This window comes from Xiphophorus hellerii, chromosome 23 (genome assembly GCF_003331165.1).
Source record: "Xiphophorus hellerii strain 12219 chromosome 23, Xiphophorus_hellerii-4.1, whole genome shotgun sequence".
Taxonomy (NCBI): domain Eukaryota; kingdom Metazoa; phylum Chordata; class Actinopteri; order Cyprinodontiformes; family Poeciliidae; genus Xiphophorus; species Xiphophorus hellerii.
This window is the reverse complement of record NC_045694.1, coordinates 3,751,332-3,778,599: the sequence shown is the minus strand read 5'-3', so window position 1 is coordinate 3,778,599 and position 27,268 is coordinate 3,751,332. Positions and strand designations below refer to the sequence as shown.

Below are 27,268 nucleotides of genomic sequence, written 5' to 3'. Positions count from 1 at the left end.
CTCACTTAGTTGTAAAATGTTTAACATGTTTGAAACAATGCTTTTTTCTGACAAGAACTATTAGAATTGAGCATTAGATGCCTTGCTTTATTTTATGTTTTGTTTTGGAACATTTTCCTTTATTTTGATGCTTTTTTAAATTATATTTGATGCTCTTATTACATTGGTTTGTTAAGAAGCCTGTCTCATTGCCTGTCAGAAACAAACTTCTTGGTTCATTTGAAATTATTTTGCTTTCTGCCAGGCCTAATAATCTTAAATTATGTGGTGTGCCATTTTGCTATACAGGAAGTCTGACTTGGTTTCCATTATGTTACTATATTGTTTGAGTTCTGCTGACTTTTCTTAAGGTTATTTTGTTTTTTGACTGATTAACCAAAACGTTTTGCTGACCTTCAACCTTACAGTCTTTCTAAAAACATATCTGCGTGGGTAGACGCCCAATTTCCTGCCTCCTGTCTTACAAAACACCCAGCTCACACAGGGGCCCATAATTTTTTGCAATTTGTTGCTTTGTCACTTGATACTGTCTGATTTTGTTATCTCTAAGCCCAGTGACCCCTGATATGCAGATCAGAGGTCATTGTTGATCTTACTTTCTGGCAGAGAATTTGTTTGCCATGTTAAAAACTTCAAACTGCCTGTTGAAAGTGAAGTAAACTGAAGATTTCTGTCAATATGTTTAAAAAAAACTTGCAAAGGCATGTTTTCATAATGATTCAATGGATTTATTTATTTTGTTTACATTTGTCTTTCGTGCAAGGTAAGGAAAAGCTTAACAGCTTTATTCAACCAGCTGATTGACAGTGTGTAGCAACAGGTGGGGGAAGGGCACATGCATTAGGAGAAAACCGGTTACTCCAACATTTCTGTGGCATTTGATTAAAAGGACTTGAAACCAACAGAGAAGGATGATGGATGTGCTGAGACTCTTAAAAAAAAAAAAAAAAAATTGTTTGTGGTGCAGTTGAGCCCAGCTTTGGCTTTCTGAAGTTAAACTGGTTGAAGAAACTGCTGAGTCCTTTTGCGGAGAGATGTGGGTGGGTGCGTGTGTGTGCGTGTGTGTCAATCTGTGGGTTGGGTTCCCCCATCAGGAGAGCACAGATGGCCCCGTCCCAAAAACACAGGAAGCTGCAGGGTGGGTTTGGAGGCAATGTTTTGCTCCAAGTGCAAAAGGACCGTGAGAACAAGTGTTTTCTATGCTGTGCTTATGTTTGCAGCCATGCCAGTGTAGAAAACTAAAACAAATATCCTTTTGCTCAAAGTTTTGCTGCAAATCCCAAAGGGTGCACTTAGAGCCACTTTTTCATATGACATAAATAATCTCATGTCATATATGAATATGATCATATAAGACGGAAATGGGGTTTAGGACAGTTAAGGTGAAGAGGAAATGGTGACACCCTGAGAGGGAAAGAGAGGGAAGGGCTTTAGTTGCAGCCCTCTGAAACAAACACAAAGAGAGCGTTAGCAAGAGAGAGGGGGAGAACCTGGGAACATGAGAGAACTTGACTCAGGTTGCATCCAACAAAGACATTGTCAGAGCATACACAGGGGAAGAGCGAAGGACTGCAGCAATCGGGGCAGAGTGAAATCTAAGCAATGGAGGAGAGGAATGACCAGTGAGAAAAGGAGGGCCTGATGACAGATTATACGGTTGAAAATATTTTTCTCAAACCAGAAGCTGAAGAGTGAAAGTTGGTGGAATCTAAAATTGATGTCCAAAACTTGGGCATAAAACCTGGTGGTGTCACCTTTCATTCCACAGGTAAACAGATTTTCATTCTAACCAGAGACAGATGGCTTGTTTGGTTTAAAGATGCAGAAAACTTCAGATTTTTATCATAACTCTGATGTTAAACTTATCTGACTGGCCTGAAAGCTCAAAAAGCTTTTTCATGTATTTATGCACAGGAAATGCTAATAATGACCCAATTGCAGACATGAGCTACTCTTGAACATTGCAGTTTATTTTTATTACTAAGACAGACTATTTTGGGTAGTTATTGCATGCTCTGATTTTAAGCTGCCGTTTGTTTCCTTTCTGCACAGGACAACCTGAGTGTTTTTCTGCGAGGCTGTGAGGAGTTGGGACTTAAAGGCTCGCAGCTGTTTGACCCAGGAGACCTGCAGGACACATCCACACGTCCTGCTGCCAAGTAAGACTCAAAGCTTCACTGTTATCTTTCCTGCTAGGTCCTACAATTTCTACAATTTTTGTTACAGAGCCAGAGTCTTTAACTAATGCACTTCTAGATTTAATGCTACTTTCAGTTTATAGGAAATGTATTTATCAGAAGAATTTTATGCCAGTCGTCTTTACTTTTTATAACTTGATCAAAGTTTCTAGGCACTTCTGTTTAGCAATCTTTGATCTTTTTGTTTCAGAATAGGTAAGCACATAAAATATCTCCAAAGCTTATTGTTTGATTAATCCGGACCAGTCTAAATAACAGGTTTTTTATGCTACCTGCATGACAAAAGGTTATTTGGGGAACATGACTGAAATTTACTGTTCAAAACACATGAAGATGTAAAATTTGATGAATGCCATTTAGAATTGACCTGAAACTACGTACTTTGGTCAAATTAGACTATGATTGAGTTTTTCAGCAACAGTATTTGTTTCACATCAAATCATATGTGCAACAATGGATAAATATATGAAAAAGAATCTGTGATGCTGTGAGGTTGTTTGTCTTTCAAAGGCCTGAGAGCCATGGTAAAATGCAAGGCGTCACGGATCTCTGCAGTACCGGAAGATTTTAAATAAACATCTGATGGCCTCTTCCAGGAAACTCTGAATGAGGCATCACTGGATTTTTCAGCAGCATAAGGATCAAAAACAGATAGCCAGTTCAACAATAAGTGTTGTGCAAAGCTTAAACTCCAGAGATGCAAATAATTCTTCCACCAGTGATTTTCACAACATAATTATTTTTTTGTATAATAATTAATTAATGTGTTAATATAATAGAAATTAAAAGGTGTTTTGACTATCTTACTGCAACAAAACAATTTCATCTTAAATTTTTATACGTCTTTGCCAGGGATGCCAACAAATGTGTCTGTAGCAGAAAATGAGTTGAGATCATAGAATAAATGTTTTGACGTCCTAATTGGCCGAACCTTTGACCTTTACCTCAAATGTCCTCTGATACTGAGATGCGTGGTTACTCTTCCATGCTTTCAGGTTATGTTTGAAACTTTTCACAAAATCTCTAGAGGACTGTATGAACTCTGGGGTCAAATATTGACTGCAATTTTAAACTTCTGTCTCTAATCTAGCATAAAAAGATGATTCATATGCCCGGTAGTTACTTTTGTCCAAGTGGAAATGAAATTTCCACTTGGACAAGTTTATTTCCAAGTGGAAATAAAATTTCCATTATTCATTTCCCATAAAAATAAAATTTCCACTTGGAAATTGTATTTCTGACCATCAACCACTGGAAATAGCACAGGGTCACTGGAACAATGACACTTCAGTTTCCTCTCTGGTCCAACTTAATGCTACAGACTTCCATTTTTTTTTTTTTTTTTTTTTTAGTTTTACAGAATTGATAAATTAGCCAGGCATAAGGATGCTTATTCCCAGAACGAGTCCTCCTGTGTAGACGGTGTTCCTGAAGTTTTCTAAAGAACAAATCTTACTTGGATTTTATTGGCTTTGCATACCCAGGTTGAGTTCCTCTCAGCTGCAGCTAACAAGAGACTACCATATCTTGTCTTGCCATCAACATTTTTAAGCGCATTTTGAAGCATCGCATTAGGAAAGGCTGATGAAATAGCAAAATTCAAAATAACTTCCTCAATTTTGCAAAAAATATTAATACACTCACTTGAAGTGGTTTTTGGCTTTCTATAGAAGAGTTAATGAGCCGAAGGTAAGATGGATGTGCATGCGCTCATTTTAAAAGTTTGTGTGTTTTAAAACTCACACAAACTTGAATTTATCAAACAGGGTTGCTTCACACAGAGACAAACTTTTTCTATAACCACAAACTGTGGAGTTATTTATAAGGAAAAATGTAATAATTTAGTTTTATCTTGAATTATTTTTGGAAAAGCAACTAGAACTTTCTGACTTTGGATCTCTGCTGACTGTATTTTGTGCTCACGCTCACTTGATTGCAGCAAAATCTGATTTTCCAATACGGCAGTAAGCAGTTGCAGCCGTTCAAACTGAAAATGAGCCAGTTCAGGTCACAAGCTGCGATATCAATAAATCATAGATATAGGAATAGTTTCTGTTGTTGCTGTTAAATGTGGAATGAGTTATCTATTTTATTCAGCTTTCTACAGACTGAAGGCCACAGAGCACTTCAGCTGTATGTCAACAGAAAGCTTTTGTTAAACACTGATTGTGCTTTTCTTTCCCCGTCTCGTGCTGTCAGTCAGTCTGCATTAGAAAATCATGCAGTTCACAGCAACATAAATTAGTAAATGACAGTGAATGGAAGTTTGGACAAGCTTGCACTGCCTGTCAATGCAGAAACAATGGCTTGTCTGTTTGACACAACTGGTCTCTGTCAACGTACAACAAAAGGCTTTGCATCACTCACTCAGCCATGACTCCTGCTTTGTTGCTTGGTAACAAAACCAAGTACATGTTATGGTTTATACATGTGTTGTAAGTGTTTGTGTGAATGTGCAGGTGTCTCTCAGTGTGCTTGGCATGCTCTGTTCTGATGCTAAATGTGTTTAACAGGGTTTCATTCACAGAAGGGCTTAGGAAGCTGCTTCTGCAGATCAGATGAGAGGATAAGTGCTAATCTTAGCTGGTGTCGGGAGCAGCTGCTTTAGGGATTCTGTCAGGATGAGGGAATCTCTGTATGTGTAGAAACTAATGTTTACATAGGTTTTATAGCAAAACATGTTTGTAAAGTCACTTTTTTCATTATTTGAAGATATTTACATCCATATGGATGTAACAATCCATTATTTGTCAGTTTGTATTTTACCAATACTATTAAAATGAATAACTCATATTTTTACTTTACACATTTACTTTACACATTTTCTAAACAAACTTATTTCATATAGAATTATACTAATAAATAACAATAGTAAATTCTGATTTGAAATCAGACCTCATGTGCTTTTACTTTTATATAAACTAATAGGGTCTTGATTAGAATTGATAGATTTATCTTTTTGAGAGTTGCTGCATATTTGTGTGAGTAAAGAACCTCTTGTTAGCTGCAGCTGAAAGGCACTAAACCTGGGTATGCAAAGCTAGTCAAATCCAAGTGAGATTAGGAAACTTCAGGAACATTCTGGGGGACTCATTCTGGAAATAAGCATCCTTTTGCCTGGCTAATTTATCAATTCTGTTAAACTTTAAAAAATAAACAATGGAAGTCTGCAGCATTAAGTCAGATCTGATAGGAAACTGAGGTGTCATTGTTCCAGTGACCCTGTGCTATTTCCAGTGGTTATGTAACCCTGTGTTGTTCAGGATGCTGTTTTCTTGTCCTTCAGTGACAGGAGACACACTGCTTCACTGAGGAATCTGAGCTGAAATTTACTCTTCTGTAAAAAGAAGTTTGATCAAAGAACTGGAAAGACAGATTCTGGTCTTTCCAGAACCTGTACATATGACACCATACAGACATATTTACAGAATAAAACACGATAAACTCTGGATTAAATCTTTCAGTCAGCTTTTAAAAACCAAATAGCTTTGATTAAACATTGATATAAAGTTTTCCACAGCAACCATCTTTATAATTTTGTATGCATAAAGGATTCAAAGTCTTGAAGGAATTCCAATTCTGAGAAATAAATAGAATAAAAATTAAAAACATTACCAATTTCAGACTTTCTTTTTTGTTTCATGTTTTACAGTAGGATTTATAAAAAAATGTTTGTAGCAACCAACATATTTTCACTATGAATTTAAATTAACATTTTTTTGTTTAATCCACGTTAATGGTCCCATGTTTAAACATGTAGCTTTAGGTTTTGTATACGGAGAACCCACAGTGGCCGTGTGTCAGATACAAATTATAACAAATACTCTAAACATATTAACAGTAAATATTTGAGCCAAGCCATATAAAAGGCCAGGAGCAGATGCAGCAGAAAATGTCAGTCTTGGAAATTATTCATGATTGTGTGAACATGTAGTGTGTAAAATGTACAAAATGTGTGAATATTCTTATTAATTCTCTAATAGATCACATCTTATTAATTTACACCTAACTGAAAAAAGTAATTCACCAAATTTCTTTTAAATGTCTTTTAAACACATTTGGATGCATGGTAAAATGTGCTTAAAGATAAAAATGACATACATAAAGTATTGCTTGCCTTTTTAATAAAAAAACAAAAAACAAAGGGAAATTAAAAACTCCGTAAAATCCCTGACTGACAGGTTAAAAGGGACGTAATGTAACAGACGTATTTAACTGTAGCCTCCATGTGAGCTCTTGTGGAATGTGAATTATTGGTGCATCATCTGAGTAATGGCAGAGAAAAAGCAGCTTGTCCTCATCTGTTCAACTGACAGAGAACCAGGTTGAACAAAAGAAGAAGTGTTTATGGATCATTCCCTGCAGCTACTTCTCTTTCTTCCTCACCTTCAATCTCACTATTTGTTTTTTTGGTCTCTGGGAAACTCAAATACCTGCTATTTAGGTGTCAGTTACCTGCTGAGTGAGTTTGACCCTGGAGCCTACTTAGAAACATACTCATAATGTAGGAATTTGGTTATATTACTGCAACCCAGTATTCATCCTTAAAGTTATGGTTTGCTTTTTTTTTTTTTAACCTCAAGCAAGAAATCAATCTGTCTTCTGTAATTTCTTTACCCTTTGTAACTTGTGCACCTTTATTATTTTATGTATGTTGTTGCAACTATTCATGTGTTGCAACAACACACAAAAACATACATTTTGTAAAATGTTAATTGTGGAAAAATTGCAATAAAATCTTAAAATTTATAATTTTCAATAGTTTATTATTTATTGTGTTTGTCTTCATGTGGCATAATATAAAGATAACTGAAATGTTTGGGGAAATATGAAAGACGCTTTTAGTGTTTTTAGTAGGGCTGCCCTGACAGAGCTGATATTTAACTCTAATACTGATCAAACTCATTTAAGACATGAGCCGATACCAAGTTCCAGTTCAATACTGTGTTAAAGTTTTTATTAAATAATATATCAAAATTATTTTAAACTTGGAAACAAGTTGGAAGCTTTAACATGTAGTAGAATTGATCCGTGTCGTTCAGGATGCTGAATATTGCATTTTTTTTCCTGTTATCTCCTGAATGTCTTGCTGTCGAATGCTCAAAATAATGAAATAAGTAAATGTGAGTTTCTTCTCTCAGCACCAGTGTCTCAACTGAAAAATATTGTCAGTATCACTTCGTAGAGCTTATGTATGATAAATTCACTGATCAAAAAAGAGATTTTTCAGCCATTCAACAGAGTTAAAGTAAGGCTCATTAATTAATTAAAAATTAGTCAGTATACCAAACAATTAAAATCAACCTAGATTAATGTTTGATCTTTTTACAGATAGAAAATTTTAGCACATTTAACAAAGAAGAGATTTTCTGCATATTTGAAGTTTTTTTTCACTTAACCTAAAGTCTAACAAGGACATCTGGCTGACTTAGAGAAAAGTATTTCCTGGAGGTAAATGACTAATGTGAGGCATTCTTGTTCACTATTGGGCTGATCAAGCTGAAAACAATCTGATTCTGATCATTAGCAATTTATCTGAGTGTTTATCTATTATTTCACACTTATTGATTAAAACTGAAAAACAAACCCTGCTGAGTAAAAGGAGAAGTAACAGTACTAGTACATTAGTCCTGCCTGAAATCTGTGCAACCTATATTCCAATGTCTAACACATCTCTGTCTTTTTCTCCAGGGGAAGCGACTGCAGCCGAAGGCTCAAAAATGTAAGTGTTGCCATTGGATTAGATTGTAGTAATTTGTTTGTGAGCTAAATGCATGATTGGTTTTGAAATCGGTATTTTGACACACTGTCTGTTTGGACTGCTGTGACTACCTTTGTTTCCATCTTCCTTTTCTGTTGAGTCTAATTAGTCTTGTTCAATTTCATGGAGCTACTATCTGTGTTGTTAGAAAACATTTCTCTCCTGCAGAAACAGGATTTTATTAACCTTACTTTCTGTGTTTATTATCTGCTCCAACGTAGCTCTCTTTCTTTCTTTTTTTTTTTTAAATGGCACTTTAAGAAGCAGAAGGTGCTGTGCTAGCCCTGCCCACTCTGCAGTCGGAGCAGTTCCACTCGTTCTCCGTCCCTTCACTCTCTCTGTGATGCTGATGTGCACTGAGCAAGTTCATGTGTGTGGCATTGCAGAGCTCACCTCTCCTGCTGGCTCATTTAGCTGACTAAACACATTGAGTCTCTGCTGTGTTAGCCAGCATTTACAGCTGCAGAGGAAATGATTCTCAAATTGCCAGTCGGTGATGCTTTAGCTGGGATCTGCTTGTGTGACGTGCACTGTGGATTTGCCTTGCACGCTGAAGACTGAGGACTAGGATTGGACAGCGGCTGTCTCTGCAGCGCATCAAATATTAAGAGGTGAAGAACCTGCTGTGAGAAAAATCTGCTGATGTGGCCATAAAGCTGTTTAGCAAACAGATTTGATGTTACGTTGAAAAGAGGCTCCCTGGAGGAGTGGAATATCGCTGTAATTGTTATGTGCTTGTTAAGCAGGAGAAGATGTGAACAGCCAATGAAGCGTTTTTTGTTTCTTTGTATTGGAAACCACACTTAGTGTTGGTTAAAACATAAGTACTCATGTGAATAGTTGTTCACATCCTAGTTATTTTTTTGTTTTTGTTTTTTGGTGCTTGGCGACCGTATCTTTCCACTAGATCCTCGTTGACAGGCCATATGTCACAGCAGACAGCTGCTGAAACTGATGAGGTAAAGTAAGTGTGACACACGTCTCTCTCTCTGAGGCCTCTTGTTGATTTTGCTGCCACTCAAAACTCCACTGACTCGTTTTAAACAATTGTTTCCTTTCACCTGGTGTTTCTCAGTCGAAGTCGAAGTTTTGGTTTGACACAGTTGTCAGCTTGTTGGTTTGGTGTTTCTTGTGTAAATAGTGCTGGGACAGACATACGATGCTTTTCACTATGTTTTGTATTTGGGATCAATGTGGATCTATTTAGAGCTCAATAGTGAGCATGTGGAACACATTTGGTGGCGACCTACATTCACTGGAGATGTGCCCATTATGCTGGTGACACTGGAGTGCTCCACTTTGCTGCTAAGAGCTACATGATGCTTGTGATAAGGTTGAAAGGTCATTGCTTCTCACAAGTTTTCCTTTTCTGTTCTGTTCAGGCTTTTAGCTTATGATAGTTGGGTAGATAATGAAATTCACTACCAAAATTGAGAAATGTATAAAGTGAATGAAAATAAATCAGAACAGCAGCCAATAATGCAGCCAAAAGTCATCAAAGACTTATTGTGAAACCAACCTGCTGAACTGGTGCAAAACACATCCAAGATAGAAATCAGTGGTATTATTGACTCCTACCCCAATTTGAGTTCCTAAATCAGAAGATTTGAGACCTTTCAGACTGGCACCCTATGGAGAGATTTAAAAGTTCTGTCATTAGCCTAGGGAAACATCGAACTCCATTGGGATAGGTGTAATATTCACTGTTCCTCTTGCTAATGAGAATTTGTAATAAAAAATGTTTTTATAAAAATCACTGTTCATGTGGCAGTAGCTTATCTAGATGAGATGCCATTCTCCATATGGTTCTCACCTCCTCTTTTTTCCTGTTTGTGTGACTACAAAAGTTTCTTGTTTCATTTTCAATCGTGCTTTTTATTTGCTTAAAAAATGGTTTGTTTATTATTCTTTCAATATTAAAATATCATGATACTGTTAAAGACAGCAATTTCTGAGTAGCACTGTTTTTTTGTTGTTGTTTTTTCTTAGCAGGGCCAGAATTTATTGTGCAGTTTTATGGAAATGATCACCAAAAACAAGATTTAAAAAATATCACTTCTTAAACTTTTAATTAGTTCATTTACAAATATTATGTTCTCCATGAGTGCCACTAAGTACTTCTGACCTGTTACTCAAAATAAAGAAGCCATTGCATTTAAAGTTCACTCAGGATTATAGCAAGTGACTCGTTTGGCGTCATGCTTCCCTCTGATCAGCAGGCCCAACCCTTTGCTTGTCCTCTCTGTGTATTTGAATGGGAAAAGCTGTTTACATTGACGGTGCAACTGCAATTACCACATTAAGCCTGGCTGAGCCTTCTTATCAAAGCTGTCCCTGTGGAGTGCAGGTTGACATGGACACTGTAAATATAGCTGGAATCACCCTCCCAACGGTGCTAAAGGTGCAGCTCTGTGTGATGTCAGCCTCAGTCTGTACATTCTGTATTTTACACTTTAAGCTGACTGCAAAGAAACTTCCGATGAGTGCCGTAAGCTTTGTTTCCTCTTTCACACTCAGTGGAACCTTGGATCATTGGGTTGCAAATGGTCCAACTAAATAGCAGAGTAATCCAGCTGCTTGTTTTGTAATGTTTCTGTAGTCTGAGAGGCAAAACTGACCCAATAATTTATTCAGTAAATCACAGTCGCCAATTAAAAGGTCAGTATATGAGTCAGAGAGCAGTGTGTGACTTACCTGAACTGCTGAAATAATGTGTTTGTTGATCATTTTAACAAATCTACAGTGGAAAAATTTTAACTATTTATATTACCAGAATATTGGAAGTAAATACATTTGACTCATTTGATATCTGCCAAGAGGAGAGCATTGAAAGCTCTGTTGGTTTGATCAGGCATATCAATCTGTTGTATTGTATGTTTGTTCCATGTTTACCATTATCCCAACAAACCAAATGTCACTTGAGTTTTGTGATCATTTTATCCATTTCTGCCCCGCAGGTTTTAATCACCATCTACTGGCTGGGTTGTGCTGCCAACAGCTGCACCTCCTACAACGGGCCCACGCTGGACCTAAAAGAGTTTGAGGGCTTGCTGTCACAAATGCGAAAGGTCTTTAAAGTTATATTTTAATGAAAAATTCTGTTTTCAGTATTTTATTACATAGATATATTGTTTATCTCAGTATGAGAAATTTTACTTCTAACCAGTATGGCCAGAAACGAGACACAAACAGTCTCTGCTTTGTCACTTGATTTAGAAATCAGTAAGGGAATGTTTTTGAACGTCTTGATGTCAGGAAATATTTGAGAAATGATCTCAGAGAGATGATAGGATCATCCACCTGAGGTCCAGTCATGACCTTCATGAACTAGATTCCCGTGGAAATCCTGCTGTTGCTGTCCAGAAGGACAGAGTAATGTTGGAACTGGTTTTACAAATCTTTCTGTGACAATCATTCATAGCCATGATGTCACCCTGCACAAAATTTCTTCCACATTGTCACATCATTTTACTGTCTTATTAAACAGATAAAGTACTGCCAAGTCAGGAGAATTAGCTTACCAGATGTTCATATGTTGCATATGGACAAAACGAAACCTTTTTTTCCAATAAATAAAATACTGGAATAACAGGGGAGTACAATAAAACTGCAAAAACCATTTATTTCTAATTGGCAACACATTATACTCAGTGTTTCCATTATTTATTAAAGCTGAGTGAAAAGCCTGAAGCAGGTGAATCTGACTGCACCAGAAGGAAAGAAGCCCTTATATTCCTGGTCATTCTTATATGACCAAAACAAATAAAGAATATGTCACTGTCAAAAACAATTCCCACCCACTGTGGAACATTCAAGAATACAGAGATTTATGCAAGGCTGGAGAAGCTATAGCAAAGTGTTATGAGGTCAGGAAAAGGAAGCCATTTGGTTGACAGGAAAGGTCTTTCTCCACCTTCCATTAGTACCAAAGACACATTTCAGCTGTCAGCAGAAAAAGGGGAAGGTCACTAAGGTGTAGAGAGAGTAATGAGAAAGGATGTAGGCAGAAGATAATGAGGATATTTTGAAAAGGTTGTTGACTAAACAGATGTGGGAGGACTGTGGAGTTTCCTGAGAGATTTCAAAGTCTAAAGTGCAACATTTAGATGCTGGATTTCTTTCAATAAATTGGATTAAATTATATTTGTTTCACCCTTTTTTTAGTTCACATTTTAGAAACCAAAAAATCTGATTGTGTTTTTCCTATTTCCTCATAATGTAGGAGGCAGAGGCGGCAGAAAGTCCTCAACGCAGCATTCGGGACAGTGGTTACATCGACTGCTGGGACTCTGAACGCAGTGACTCGCTCTCCCCGCCACGCCACGGACGCGAAGATTCATTCGACAGCCTGGACTCCTTCGGCTCGCGCTCGCAACAGACTCCGTCGCCGGATGTCCTGGTCCCACGCGGCAGCAGTGATGGTAGGATATCATCCATCTCTCTTTGTTTAGAATTGTTGCATACAATGAACCACTGATACGCTGGCGGGCTATGGACCACAGCGTAACCCCACTAGCTATTGTAATGAAAAGCTAAAATATGTCAATACTTGAGATCCCCTTTAAAAATGCTTAGAACTTCTTATATTAAACTCAAAATATACCCAAAAATGTTTTAATATTAATAGTGGAATCTGTCTTTGCACTACTGCAGAAGCTAAGTCTTCCTTATCTCCTCTTATGGGGCAAAAAGCAAAAATATATATGGGGGCAAATACTTGTATGTATGTGGCACTTAGCAACCCAAACGTCAAAGAAGCTTTTATTATTTTTGCTGAAATTACACAATGTGTTAGAAAGTTCTTCAGGTTTTTATGATGCCAAACTTAACCACCTGCTGCAGCTAACAGCTGTTCACTGCTACACTGTTTGTTAATTAGTGCCTTTTAAAGTTTAATAGCAGCTTATAAAAGCCTGCAGTAGTCGTCATGACGTTATTTCCATTGCTAAACTGCATGATTGATAATTCAGAGCAACACTTACCATCCTGTTTGTTTCTGCTTCTGGAAAGAGCAAAGGGAAATCCTGCTATCAGACTCTAGTTCTCTAAATGTGCCGTACTTGTTGATAAGTTTAACTTAAAAAAATAAAAATACACACCATTTCCATCAAGTAAAGAAAAAGAATAGGAGGTTTGTAGTCTTACAAATTTAAAGGCAAAAAATGACACACCGAAATCCTTAATCAATATGAGAGATGACTTTTTTATCCTGTTAGGTTGCTGCAGTAAATCTCATTGCTAGAATGCCCTGAAGAATTATCTCAAGGATTTTACTGCACAAGTTTCTTCTAATCAATTTTTCTGAGCATGAACCTCAAGGTGATTTCTTATTCTGTCAAGCATATTCCCCAACACCAGAGTTTAAAAATTTTGTGATAACTTATGACGTACAAGGAAGCAGAATTTGTCCCTGAAAAACTTTATGAAATTACTTTACCTAGTTAGAGCTGTGTAACAGATATTAGAATGCTGGGTGTATTTTATCAAAAAATTTATATGTTGGTGTTAATATTTTTATTAACACACAAATCTTCAAAAATGTAGACATGATTGAATAAAAAACTATCAAAGTGACTAGAAGAAGAGAAGCATATATCTGTGATCACCAAGTTGCATGAAACCTTGGCTCACACTGTGAACAAATGCATCCATTTACCAACATCCAGACAAACGTGCCAGGTTTTCCTACCGTGATCTTCAGACAAAGCCCAAATTGACTTCACTCTGAGTAACTGGGGGACAGATGAAAGAGTTTAGTTCATTCTTTGAATGAAATTCAATATTGGCAACATGGTTTTGTCTCTGCCAACTTTGATACAGCTCTAATACATGAGACTGTCTTGGGGAGCTTGCATAATACAGTTTTTATCTAATTCCCTCATATTGATCATAGAAAATCTATTCAGTTAAGCAATTAAACCTTATGCTCTGAATAAATATTTAAAATCTGAAAAACAAAGATTTGATCCCTGGTTACATTATATTTAATATTTGTGCATATTTCTGAATGCAGAGTTTTTCACTCTTGTTAAAATGGTCAATTTGTTAAGTGTTACATAACGGAAATGGATATTAATACCCAATTTTTGGCTGCTATAAATGCAGCTCATACCACAGACAAAATTAATAACTGGAATCATTTAATTCCACATCATCGGTCTTAGTTGTGGAAAGTTCCATCACTCTTTATCTGTGGACTTTCCATCATTTCAGTTGCTGTACTTAACACACTGCACCCCTTTACTTTTTTGTGGGAGTTGGTAGATGATGTTTGTAATCTGGTACAGTATAGCACTGACACATGAAATATTTTCCCTCAAGCCTCAATGTTACCATATCTACAGAGAACACATCATCCCATGAAAACATATGTTACTCCTTAAAGGTGGATTTACATGGATGAAAGGGACACTCATGTTTCCTATTGATTTGTTAGGAGTCATAACCAAATCATCCACAGTTGGAAGTGTGGATATCTAAAGGCCTTTTTGGTTGGAGCTTCATCTGTTTCAGACCAGAACTTTTCACAACTATAATGTGACGTTTATTTCCACTAACAGAAAGGGCTGCTTCCATATGTTTCTGATTAGAAATAAAGGCCTATTTTGTGGTTCAAATCTGGTTGAAAGTTTTGTGTTTATAGTTAAGAAATGTTTACATTGAGTCATAGCTCACAGTCTGAGCACAGCAGCACTCAAAGTGAAGAGACAGTGGCTCAAGTTTGTCTAAGCTGATCCACAGGTATCCATTTTACACTACTAATTGATTGGAAAAGTTTTCAAAATAAATGAACAAATGAAAGAGGAACCTACTGGTATGCCAGGAGTAAATTACTGGAATTACACATGTGACTGTTTCTAAGAACCTGATTTTCATTCCTCTCCTCTGTGTATTATTAGAGGATCGAATTAGGACGTATTGCGGAGGAATTTACCCCACACATTAGGGAAAGTCCATGAGCAGTGCACTTCTGCAAAGCCAGGTGTTGAGAACAACATTAAAGACCCTGAAGTGGGTTCAAACTGTGAAATGGAGACAAATTGGCATCCAGAGTAAAATCCTGCACACTCTAGGCTAAAATGTCGCAAGCTGTTCAATGTTAATTTAGTAATGATTTATGTTACTGTCTTTGTTTCATAAACACAGCCTATCAGCCTGTTTGGGTTTGACTGATGCTCAGTCGATGGAATGCATTGAATTTTATAACACTGTAAGATTGCTGTAAGGCTCATAACGTTTAGGAACTGAAGACTATAATCTGTAGATTTAAAGAAAAGGTTTTCAGACATCTGCCATGAGGCTCATCAATTACAAGTCTCTTCTTAAAATAATTTTACACCTTTGTTTTTCCCCCCCTTTGCTCTGTTATCCTTGTCAATGACTCAGCTAGCTGTTTCTTACAGTTTACAAGATACCTAAATTAAACAAGACCTAGAAATGTTTTACTGTATCTGAATTAAATTATATAGGTAAAAAGTCTTTATCAAGCAAGGTCTTCATATACTGTTTTAATCATATTACAGTTAGTCTATTTTCTGTGATAGACTAACATAAAGTAGCATTGGTTGATTAATTTCTTTTGTTTGGTTTTGTAAAAAAAAAAATCAGAAAAATTTGTAATTATTTTTTTTATTTAGTTGCACTGATTAAAAACACTGCAGAATCTATATATAAGATGATTTTGGGGTCTCATATCTACTCATATCTAGAGAATAGAAATGGTTAGAAATACTTGCCTTTTTTGCTGGACTAAAAAGATTAGGTCAGAAAAAAAAAATTCCAAGTCTTGCTTTAGATTCTCATCTGAATTTGGGTATGGACTTGGACTGGTCCATTCTAACATCTGAACCGTTCCATGGCAGCTCTGGCTGTAAAGTTTGGTCTGCTGGGAGTTGACCTTCTACCCTTCAAAGTTTTTATTAACATTAGTTTTGACAAGCTGACAAGTAAATTTTCTTTAATGTAACACGACAAAATGTGAACAAGTTCATAAGATATGAAGTCTTTTATAAGAACGCCAAGCTTAAAACAGGTTAACTGTTAAGATTATACTGCAAAATAACAATGATGATGAAGACAATCTGTTATGAATTTAAATATCTGATTCAGTAATGCATTTTTTCCGTTAATTTCCTTGTAATTATAGTTTGCAGCTCTTCATTGCATAAGGATAATGGGAATCAGCCTTCAAGAGTTTTGTAACTCTGCTGAATCATCTCCTCAGTTTGTTTTTCTCTGGCCTTTCAGTCTGATGTCTGCTGAAGCATGAAAAAAAGTTCTCCAAACTGGAAGAAATATGTCCCTCACCTTTACATCTCTTCCGTTCCGAGAAAATAAAAATCTTTTAATTTGCTAGTCTCCGAAAATTAGATTAAATCCCGATTAAGTGAACAACTACTTTCTGTGTGAAGATAAATGAAGTAGAATGGCCAGTATTTTCCACAATGATTATCATTATATAACTCTAATAAAAATCTTCTTTGCACCTCTTTGGCTCACCCTAGGCCGCGGCAGTGACTCAGAGTCCGACGGCACCCCTAACAGGAAGATGCCGGACCTGCACAAGGACGACATGTTGGCGCGGCGGACCTCAGTCACTGAGTTGCGCACCGCCATGCCTTTCAACCAGTACCTCCCCAACAGGAGCAACCAGAGTGGATATGTGCCGGCACCGCTTCGCAAGAAGAATAATGAAAAGGAGGAGGGAGGCCACAAGAGCTGGAGTACCGCTACATCACCTGTAGGGGGAGGCAGACCCTGTAGGTGAGTCACGAAATGATGAAAAGAAAAGGTTAAAATAAACCGATGAAAAATAACTCTTTCATTGATACTCTTGTTTGTTTAGTTTAATTATTTTAATTTAATGAGGTGCACTTATAAATATAAATAATCAAAATATGAGTTGGAGTAGATGCAGCTAAAATAAACAGGAGTAAAACTTTGTTTTTTAGATTTGGATCAGACACTGTGTGTCAATGTGCATATTTCTGGTATGAAACCTTTTAGCCACTGATTATTTTTCTCCGTCCGTCTCATATTGTTCTGATGGGTGTGGCTGATGGAGGCCAGATGTGTGTTTTCATTGGCTGCTCAGCTCTGAAGGGCTTATTGGGTATATATTTGTATGGCATGTTAACGCCAGGGAGAGAAATGTTCAGACTTATAATCAAAAGTTTTACATTTCTGCTTGCTCAGTAAATTCTTTCACATTTTTCTCTTTACTAACTATTGTGTCTGTATGTGCTATCACTGCAGAGGTTGACTGAACTGACTTCAATCACGTTAGTTTTATTAAGAGATAAATTGCAGATAATTAAATCAAAGCCACTTTGTTTTATAATTAGTCTTCCACATTGTTTCGGTTTCCATCATCACTCATTGTTTGCTGCTAATTTTTTTTTTGTTTGTTTTTTCAACTTATGTGGCCTCAAAACTGTGCATTAAATATTTTTTCCTTTCATGTTTTACCTCTTGTCTTTTCCTGCCTTTAATTTTTCACGTGTGCTTTCATGTCTTGTGATCATCATACCATAATCCTCCTCATGTCACCAATTTTCCTCCAACCTGATTATGTGCTCCTGATTTTTCCTCTGTGTGGGGTAAATTATATAATAGTACAAATGGAGTCCCTGTTTTAGTACTCCCACTTAGAGAGTCCCTCAGCCCTTCTCCCTCCCCAGTCATCGAGTCACAGATACAGGAGAGCGAGAGTAAAAACGAAGAGGAGGAGAAGGAGGAAAAGCTGAAGGTCTTCTCGCCTTGCATTAATATCCATGCTGTGGGAATAAGGAGGAGCAGCGAGCCTCCCAGAGACACCATAACTCAGACGAAGGTCGTCTCTGAGCAAAGGTCAAATTCCATGTCCAACTTCCCTTTTCTAGACAGGATTCAAATAAGTGTCTCCTATAAATCTCTTACGGAGTTGTTGTTTCTTATATCTTCTGAGAAAGAAATAGTCTTACATCAGGGGTGCCCAAGTCGGTCCTCAAGGGCCGGCATCCTGCATGTTTTAGTTCTCTCCCTGGGGGTAGTAACAATCTTTTCAGCATGTCAGTGTTCTTCTTAGTCCTTCTAATTAGCCATCATTGGATCCAGGTGCGTTAAAACAGGGAGAGAAACATGCAGGATGCTGGCCCTTGAGGACCCACTTTGGGAATCCCTGTCATACATAGTCTCTCAGTTCTCTCAGAAAATTTGGTTCTGTTTGGAGAATTATCCTTTCTCTAGCTAGGTTCTTGATGCATGAGGTTGATGAAGAGTCAGTGAATTGAATTTATGAATTCCATTTATTAATACCAAAATACAGCTGGTCCATTTGTTCATGCTATTCTTATGGGTTAACAGAGCAAAATGGCACCAAACAACAGTTTGTAATTCCCTTTGTTAGCCTCTATCTAAGATACACCCTAAAGAGAGTGTTCTCTAGTGTGTCATTTTTTTAGCTTTAGCTTTGCACACGTGACCTAAGTGAATACATGGATGTGTATATGAGCATGCAAATAGCTAAAAGAGATAGAGGAAAACACAGAATTATTATTTATTCTCAACAGTTCTACAATTATTTAAAAGTAATCACAAGAATTTTCCTTCTGTTTGAATTTGCATTTATTCATTCAGTAGTTTTCAGAACCACCTTCAGCAGAATTAACTTAAAGGTGTCTTCATTGGAATCACATATTTATGGAGGCAGTCTGGGTCACAACTCTTTCCAATATGACTTACTTTCCTAACAAGTCAAGTTTATTTTATTGTACATTTCTGCAACAATACACTTAGAGTGCTTTACATAATAAAACACAACAAACAAACAAAAAAAGAAACATTACATTACAGTGACATAATAAACAGAAGTTATAAAATGTTTAATCCAGACTAGAATTAGTCAATGTTTCAGTTGTTGATCAAAGACACCTCTAAGCAAATGAAGTTTTAGCTTCGATATGAAGGAACTCAGTGTTTTAGCAGTTCTACAGTTTTCTAGAAGTTTGTTCCAGACTAAAAAAGCATAAAACTGTAAGTAAGTTTGTAAATTAAGGAATAATAAGTGCTCAAATTGCATGCAAGTTCATTTGATTGCATATTATTTTCTGAAAACTTCTTACTACCAACTACTTCCTATGAGAGGAAAGATTAGCAAACCTGATGGAAATGATATTCATCCATCATGTGAAAGATTTTGGTTCAATCAACTGTTTATTTCAACTGAGTATTATCTTAATAGTGTCAGTTTCTTTCCATCTGAATATCTCTCCTCCCTTCATTTTAATTGTCAGCAGATGCCACATTTTCTGAAATTATGTTCAAGGTTATTCATAAACATAACAATGAATGGTTCTCATCCTTAGAAAACAGTTCCAACTTTACAGCTGGTGCTTTAATCCGACCCTTTTACACTTTGGCACTGTAATTATCAGATGAGATTTTACACCATCGCTCCTTTTCAACAGCTTAACTGTAAGCTAACAAGGCTCTGTGCACATTCAAAGCTGGTTAAGACACACCGTCCTGAATTGCCTTTCCTTTATTGAACCAGAATAAGTGTGCACCCAGAGGCCATAAATTATACTTCAAGTTTTAAGTAACAAGGGGAGCCTTATCAATTGTCAAGGCTCAATGCTGGTTTTTATATTTCAGTTCTCATCATTTCTTGCTTGTTCTAGAATTGGCAGTATTATTTCTTGAAAATTACATTTTAAGCCTTAGGTTATATCATAATCCAGCCTTATCCTCTGTTTTTGTAGTTTTTTCCTAGAAAATTCAACATTTCATTCAGTCCTGTCGGTTTGTTATTGTGAGTTATATTCCCCATTTTCCCTTTTGTTTTCTTCAATTTGGCACAGTTGTTATGGCTTTGGTTGATTCTCAACATTTTAAGAATGTGTATTTTGCAAGGGTCCTGCAGGTTTCAAGGATTTTATGCAAAGCTCCTACATGAAGCTCTTGGCATAGATATTAACATTTGAACATGTTTAGTTTCACAGCAGATTTAAAGTCTTCATTTAATTTTTGTTGCTTTCTTTTCTTGTCACTCATGGTTTTACCAAACGTAGTTGAATTGAAAATGGTTTCATATTACTTAAACTTTTTCACACTTTGCCTTTTTACAATAACAATTTTAAATGTAATTTTGTTGGTATTTTACATATTTGACCAACACAAAATAGTGCATAATTGTCAAGTGTAAGGATCATTTTGCATAATTTAAATTTTTTTCTTTTAAAAAGTACAAATCAGAAAAGTGAGCTATTCATATGAACTCTGACATCCAGAAATATCATCCATAGTAACAAATTTTGCTTTAGGAATTGTAAATTAATTTCAGTATAAATGCAGCAGACACATGGTGGTGGCAGCATCATCCTGTAAGAAATTTTTATTAGTAAAAATTCAGCTGTTCACAATCATTGGGAAGACAAATGGAGTTAAACACAGGACAATCAAGGCACAGGTTTTCCTTCCTTAAAACATATAGCCAGATCTACAATGGAATGGTCTAGTCAAAGTCCATACCTTTATCCCGTTCAGAATCAGTGGCAAGACTTGAAAATTTAAGTTCATGGATGTTCCCCATCCAATCGTATGGTGCTCAAGTTATTTTAAGAGGAAGACTGAGCTGAAAGTTCAGGTTGTAGATATCCTAAGGTGGTAGAGACAAATCCCAAAATATATGCAACAGTAGCTAAAGGTGTTCTTTCTGTATTGGCTCAGGAGGGGCTGCAATGTTGCAAAGCGTGAAAAGGTTTGGAGTCGATGTAAATGTGTTTTCAGGGCAAGTGTTGGTAATAAATTTTTCAAGAATCAAAAGAAAATATTTCCCCTGTACATTCCACTAGATTAGTTTTAATCTCTTCATTAAAACAACCATCAAAGAAACATGTGTGCACGTTTAAACAACGGGCCATACACGCAAAACTGTCCCGCATGTGTGCACGTATCAAAACATACTCAAAAACAGCCTGCACATGTGACCCGCCCTCAGGATGTGAGGAAATGAGGTCTTCTTCCGTCCCTGACCCCGAGCAGATTGGGACTGAAGTCCGTTCTTCTCCCTGCCAGCAGCTGGCCATTTTCTCTCTGCACGCTGTAAAAACTACCAGCAAAGCAGCTGTTCACAAAGTGGTGACAAAACAATAAAAAGACTTGAAGCGTTTTTGGGTTTGGCTGTTTTTGCACCCAGTTGCTCTAAACAGATCTGTTAGCATGCCGCGTCTCCTCTGATTTATGACCTCACAACCGTTCCACATTCAGGCTGCTCCAGAGGAATGTTGTCTGATTATATAGGGAGATACTAGGCAGCGAAGCGCTTCAGTTTGCTTTGCTTTCTGCAGTATTCCAGCTCGCTCGTGTTCAGAGGAACTCTTCCAGTACTTGGCAGCTTTGTCACCCAGCTCTACCAGCCGTGTTGGGAAACGTCCGACCGCGACAGACCAGGAGGATGCGGGATGTGCAGGTGCAGATGAAGATGATAAACGGGCCTGTCGAATGCTGACCTCACCCAAATACACTTCCTCTGAGTTCCTTCCTGTGCCCACTGCCGTGGCAACCACTTTAGCAGGTGCAGGAGCAACCGATGCAGGCGGATTGAAGGGAAGGAGTGACAGAGAAGAAGCAAAGGAAGAGAAATCTTGTTTGGGTCGTAGCCTTCCAGCAACGTGAGCCGAGTCATTTTATCAAACTCTGATGCTTTGGGCTCCAACTCCTTGATTTGCCTTTTACCTGAGGGATCTGTCAGTTCGATGATCCTGGAGCGCAATCTCTGTCAGCATGATGTTGACCTCAGTGTGCACTGCTTTGACTGGATGATGATCTAAATAGTGCATGATATTATCTGCATAAACCAGGATTAAAAATGCTGTTCTAAATGATTAAATGTTCACACAAAGCATGGAAATGTGAAAATAAATTCCAATTTCCTTGCTTTTTTTGCTTAAAGAAGCAGACAAGGATACTGCTGTTTTGTTTTTTTGAGGTCATCCAATTGGGGAACTAATTGTTTGGTTCATTTATTGTGCATTGAGACACATGGAACTATTTTGAGACATGTTACAGGTAGATGTCCTACCAAAATCTTTTGGTAGATTGATATTTTTCTGGAGTATACCATGTGGTAAACAGATGCTGCAGAAAACAGTCTGGGTTTGGTTTTGAGATTACTCTCTAAATTTAGTTTCCCCTGACCACAAGCCACACTTTCTTTCACACCATTCCAACATAACAGCAGCAGCTGCAGTTAAAAAAGAGAAGAGAGAAACTTTATGGTTATACTCGAGTTCATAAGTAGTCACTTTAATCAGCTGCTCGTTCTGATTAAAGATGCATGAGTTTTCTTTAGTTAGCTTCTCTTTGCGAAATGCACCTTTTCTTGCTCTTTGTTTTGTTTTGGTTTGCAGTGCTGCAATTCTATTTGTATGTTGGATAACACTGCCCTCTTGTGTTTGGTTTATATTTTTAATATAAGATAATTTACCAAACAAACCATTACATAATCCTCCTTTTTCTAAATTGGAACATTATCATCTGTTACCTGTCATTTAACACTCAGACATTTAATTTTCTGTATATTTGCATGAGAAAATATTTCTTTCTTGAGTGTTGTGTTCATTGGTCATTGTTGTCTTTTCATGCTCTCTATGTTTTCAGCCACTCTGATAATTTATCAGATGATCCACAGTAAGTTGCATTTTCAACATTCGAATGCTTCCAGTTTGCGACTCATTCCACTTTTCATTTATTGCCAGAATTGGATTTTTGTTTTGTAGGAGGTGGTTTTTTTTCTTCGTTTTCTTCATGCATTTTGAGTCTTACTGATTGTACTTTAACTCTTTCCACACATTCTTTCAGATGTTATTGGGGAAAGTAACTCTGGATCCCTTATCAGACACAGATTCTTATTCTTGTACATATTTATTCATTGTAATTCAATTTTTCCCTTCTGTCCTATCATAAAAAGGTCTAGATTACTAGACTGTGCAAACATTTGTACCCTTACCTGGATTGAAAAAAAATTATCACGATATTTAGAGATACATTAAGCAGAATTTGGATGCAGCAATATAAAAAATTGTTTTCCTATAATCAACAGCTCGTAATGTTTATTTTCCTATTCGCATGCAGCAGAACTCCCGTGTGCCGTTTTTCCTTTGCACTTTCTGGGGATGAGGGTTAAGAGGTTGTATAAACTAGTTAAAATGCTTCATTGTGTCTGAGAAAAGAGTTACTGTTAAACAGAGTTTTACTGCTTGAAAATTGAGACAATAAGACAAAAGCATTTACCATTATGGTGACAATAATTTAGCTTATTTGAATGAGGTAGAACTAAACTTGTAGAGCCAGTAAAGTTTAGGCTACTTCAGATTGTTTCACTTCAATCACAAATTGTAACTTCAAACTGTAAGTTTACTGTTTGGACTAAATCAGTCTGGAGTGTAAAAATGTTTTGCTGTGATTAAAAATGATGACCATATGCATTCTCTTGTGGCCTGTGATCCATGTTTTGCTTTGGAACGGACTTGGCTCAATCCTTGTGCTTCAGCCAGTTGCATGTCTTGCCTTCTGCTGCTGGATTCAGAAACGTTATTTTAAGATGAAAGTTTATAAAACAAAAACTTTTTGCTATGAGTTAAAGAATCAGCACAAATGTTTGGTTCTATAAAAGAAGGCTGGCTTTCCTTTACTTTGGCTGCTCCTGTTTTGAGGGTTGCAAAGGCAAATACATGCTAACATTGTAGACTTGAACAGAAAATAAGGTGAAAAAAACCCTTCAAAATTTCCAGATGAAACTAAAAAAAACAACTGAATTCTGCAACTGTTGATTAGTTTCTGAATAAAACAATGTCATTACATAATACTGAAGCCATGTTCCTCCATTTTGCATGTTTCACCTTCTCCTTTAGGAGTCTGAGTATGATCGACATGCGTGGTGAAAACGAGGGCATCTTGCAGCCGCACAGTCACATTCGTCATGAACTGATGCACAACCAGTACAACAGAATAAAAGAAGATGAGAATCACTGGCAGGACGTAAATGCATTAATCTCCTCTCTTTTCACTACTTGGTCTGCAAGTTAGCAGAAATATCTGTTCCTTCAAGCTGCGGGGCATGTTGTATCTGATCTGTATTTCTTTTTTTTCTTTTTTTTTTGTCAGGACCTGGCCCGATGGAAAAGTAGGAGGAGGAGTGTCTCTCAGGATCTGATCAAAAAAGAGGAGGAGAGGAAAATGATGGAGCGACTGATGTCAGGAGACAGCTGCATCTCTCAAAGAAGAAAAAGCATCAAAACCTACAGAGAAATTGTGGAGGACAAGTAGGTGATGTCCACAACACATTGAACACTTTGGTATCCGAACAAAATCAGTTACCAAAGTGATCAACACATCCATATGTGAAAAACCTTTCATGTACTGTAATATGTGCTTCACACATCCAGGTGAATTTGACTTAAAATCACTTAAAAACCAACATAAATAAAGATATTTATTATTAACTGTCAAAAGGCTTAAAGCTGCAGTTTATGACTTTTCTTAAAAACAGTCACATATTTGTTAAAACCGTCACTATGTAGTGAGGGTGTAATATGAAACGGATAATCTGTGAAAAAAATCTATCACCTCCACCTCCTCCCTGAATTGCTGTCTGAAGAAATGCAACAAAACAACCAATCAGAGCCAAGAGGAGGGTCTTAGCGTTGTCAATCATTCTCATGTACTCACTGCTCAATGTGCTAACGGCTGAGAAACAGCCTACCTTTCCAGGAAAACCACCGTCATCAGTGACCATGCTGACTTGCCTTAGCATTCCCGTCAGGTTCTGCTATCAGGAAGAAACTGCAGCCTCTGCTACACGGAGGGTGATTGACAGCAATAAGACCATACTCCTGTTTTTTTCTAATGGGGACTGAGAGAAGGCAGATGAACTTTTTTTTTTTTTTTACATTGATCATCTGTCACATACCAAACTGTCACAACATAGAAATATGTAAAAAAAAAAAAAAAAGCTGTCCATAGCAAGTAAAGAAAATGAAGACAATAATATGAACGATGTTTGTTTTGACTCCAAATGACTGAATTTATTTTAGTCAGCCTGAAAATGTCTGCCTGTTGTCAGGGAGCGGCGTGAGGAGGAGCTGCGGGAGATGTACCGGAAAGCCAGAACTCCAGAGGAGGCGTCGGCCATCCTCCAGCGCTACGCCCAGCGTTTCTCCATCAGCGAGGCCGTCCTGGAGCGCCTGCAGCTGCCCAAGCTTCTGGACCGCAGCTTGTCGGCCGACCCCTCCTTTCCCAACTCGCCCTTCTCCCTCTCACTCTCCTCCTCCCCCACGACTCCAGACCCTTTTGACGAGGCGCCCGACGGGCCACTGAGGTACCTGCGGCAGCAATCTGCGCCGGCGCCACGGTTTACGTCCACACTGGAGGCGCAGATTGAAGAGTTTCCCAAAGACTCGAGCTCACACCAGCGGCCTCAGATCCGCTCTCGCTCTTCTGAACCACCGTCCACCCGGGCCCTGTCACCCAAGCCTTTGCTGACACCAAAGCCTTACTTTCAGCCCCGACCGTCGACTGATGAAAAATGGAATAGCAAGGTGAGACAGGATGTGTGAGTTACTTACATATTTAAGGTTACATTTAAATGAACCTTTAAAAAAATGTAACTACTGCTTTCAGACTATTCATTGACCTCTCTTAAACTGTTTAAATTATTTTCAAAATGGTGATAAAGCTCTGATAAAATGTAAATATTCAATTAGGAGAACTATGATCAGGGTGCAGTTGCCTTTGAAAGTCTACACATTATATTAATAGGTGTTTGTGAGTTAAAAACTGAGGCTATGATTTATAATTTTAAATTTTTGTACACAACCAATGTGTGTTAACTCCCGTTCAGCTCAACTAAATATTTTTTGGAATGAAAAGAAAATCCTGAAAGTATTAAGGTAACAGATTTGTTTGTATTCCAGTTGAATTGTACAGAACAATTCAACTTCAATACACAATAAGACTGCAACAAATGATTGATTATTCTATCAATTATTCTGAAAATTAAGTGGTTAAATGTAAAGTCTGAAGAATGTATCAACTTTTTTTTTATCCGATTAGTCTTTTCTCTATATTACAATTACTTTATGCAAGTAAACAAATACTTCCATTCCTGTTTTTAAATAAGAAAATAAATACTGTATGGCCAAAAAAGGAATAACAATCTACCTTTAACGAAAACCTGATTATTTGTAGCAGAAGATGCAAAAAAAAAAAAATGCTTCTAGCATCAACATGTGAAAAACTAAACTCTTTCTGCTTGAATTAGCATCAACACAGAGTAAGGCTGATCTGGTGATTATTTTTTGGGATAACTGGTTAATAATTGGATAGCATAATGTGCTTGGTTGATTTGATGTTTTTTGCTAAATTTGAACACGGTGAAGCTCAAACTACCACTTGTGGAGTTCTGGGTAGAACATATTTACAGATAAAGGTGTTTCTGTTTTTATTTTGAATGCAAAATATGTGTATTTTTTTGTAAAGTCTTGGCTAAATTACTTCTCTGAGTGTATTGTTTAAGCGAATGGCCTTTTTGTTAACGATTAATCAACTGCTATATTAGTTAATGATTATTAATATTTTGCATCATAAAAAAATCTGGCATTTTCACATTAGTGGGTAAACTTTAGATGAGCCACTGTATTCTGGAAGTATTGTTGCTCTTCTTCCCTTGGGAGATCTCTTAACATTTACATGACAATGTCACAGAACCACCATTGTGATGAGTGACTGGTGTGTATGAAAACCGAAAACCTCCCCTCACTTTAGAAGTGTGTAATGTTCCAATTTCACCCCTAAAGGGATCCATTCCCCTTTCTTCTGGCAAAAAATGAGCAAAAGGAATATTTAAAATGAGCTCTTGCAATGTGAAGTGGTGTAAAGGGAGATGCAAGGTATTACCAGATCCAAATGCAGCAGAGCACTTTTTCTGGAATTTCTTGTCAGGAGTCCCATCTTGAATGGAGCCCTCTGTTCGCTATTGACTTAAGAAGTTGACAAGTAGGACCTCTCTCAATGTGAAGTGGGCTCCCGGTGGACAATGAGTGCCCACACTGGCTGTAAGGACAGGGATGAGGAGGTGGAGGAAGAGGGGGCCGACTGAGAGGCTGCATTCAGCCGACTCCGGCACCGTGTCTTAAGTTACCGCTCACTGGAGCTCCTCACACATATATTAGTGCTTCTTTGTAGCAGAGGCCAGCAGGGTGTTTTCAGCAGATGAACAGGCAATAACTAACAGAAGCAAGGTTCATAATGAGAAGGAATGAGGGATTTT

The 27,268-nt window shown here is 37.3% G+C and overlaps 1 protein-coding gene across 11 annotated transcripts in view; it reads left to right on the top strand.

Moving 5' to 3' along the window:
• The window catches only part of LOC116714202 (LIM and calponin homology domains-containing protein 1), a 72,241-nt gene that overhangs the window by 33,117 nt on the left and 11,856 nt on the right, over positions 1 to 27,268 (top strand). For 9 of the 11 annotated variants that reach the window (XM_032554594.1, XM_032554591.1, XM_032554592.1 and 6 more), the window contains exons 4-11: positions 2,053 to 2,159; positions 7,890 to 7,920; positions 10,917 to 11,027; positions 12,182 to 12,380; positions 16,464 to 16,722; positions 23,853 to 23,979; positions 24,106 to 24,263; positions 25,064 to 25,538. In XM_032554594.1, coding sequence (XP_032410485.1) covers positions 2,053 to 2,159; positions 7,890 to 7,920; positions 10,917 to 11,027; positions 12,182 to 12,380; positions 16,464 to 16,722; positions 23,853 to 23,979; positions 24,106 to 24,263; positions 25,064 to 25,538 — 1,467 coding nt within the window. Of the gene's footprint in view, positions 1 to 1,757; positions 1,769 to 2,052; positions 2,160 to 7,889; positions 7,921 to 8,309; positions 8,571 to 10,916; positions 11,028 to 12,181; positions 12,381 to 16,463; positions 16,723 to 23,852; positions 23,980 to 24,105; positions 24,264 to 25,063; positions 25,539 to 27,268 lie in introns of those variants that run through there. The other 2 variants (XM_032554601.1, XM_032554599.1) reach the window with 2 other exon arrangements.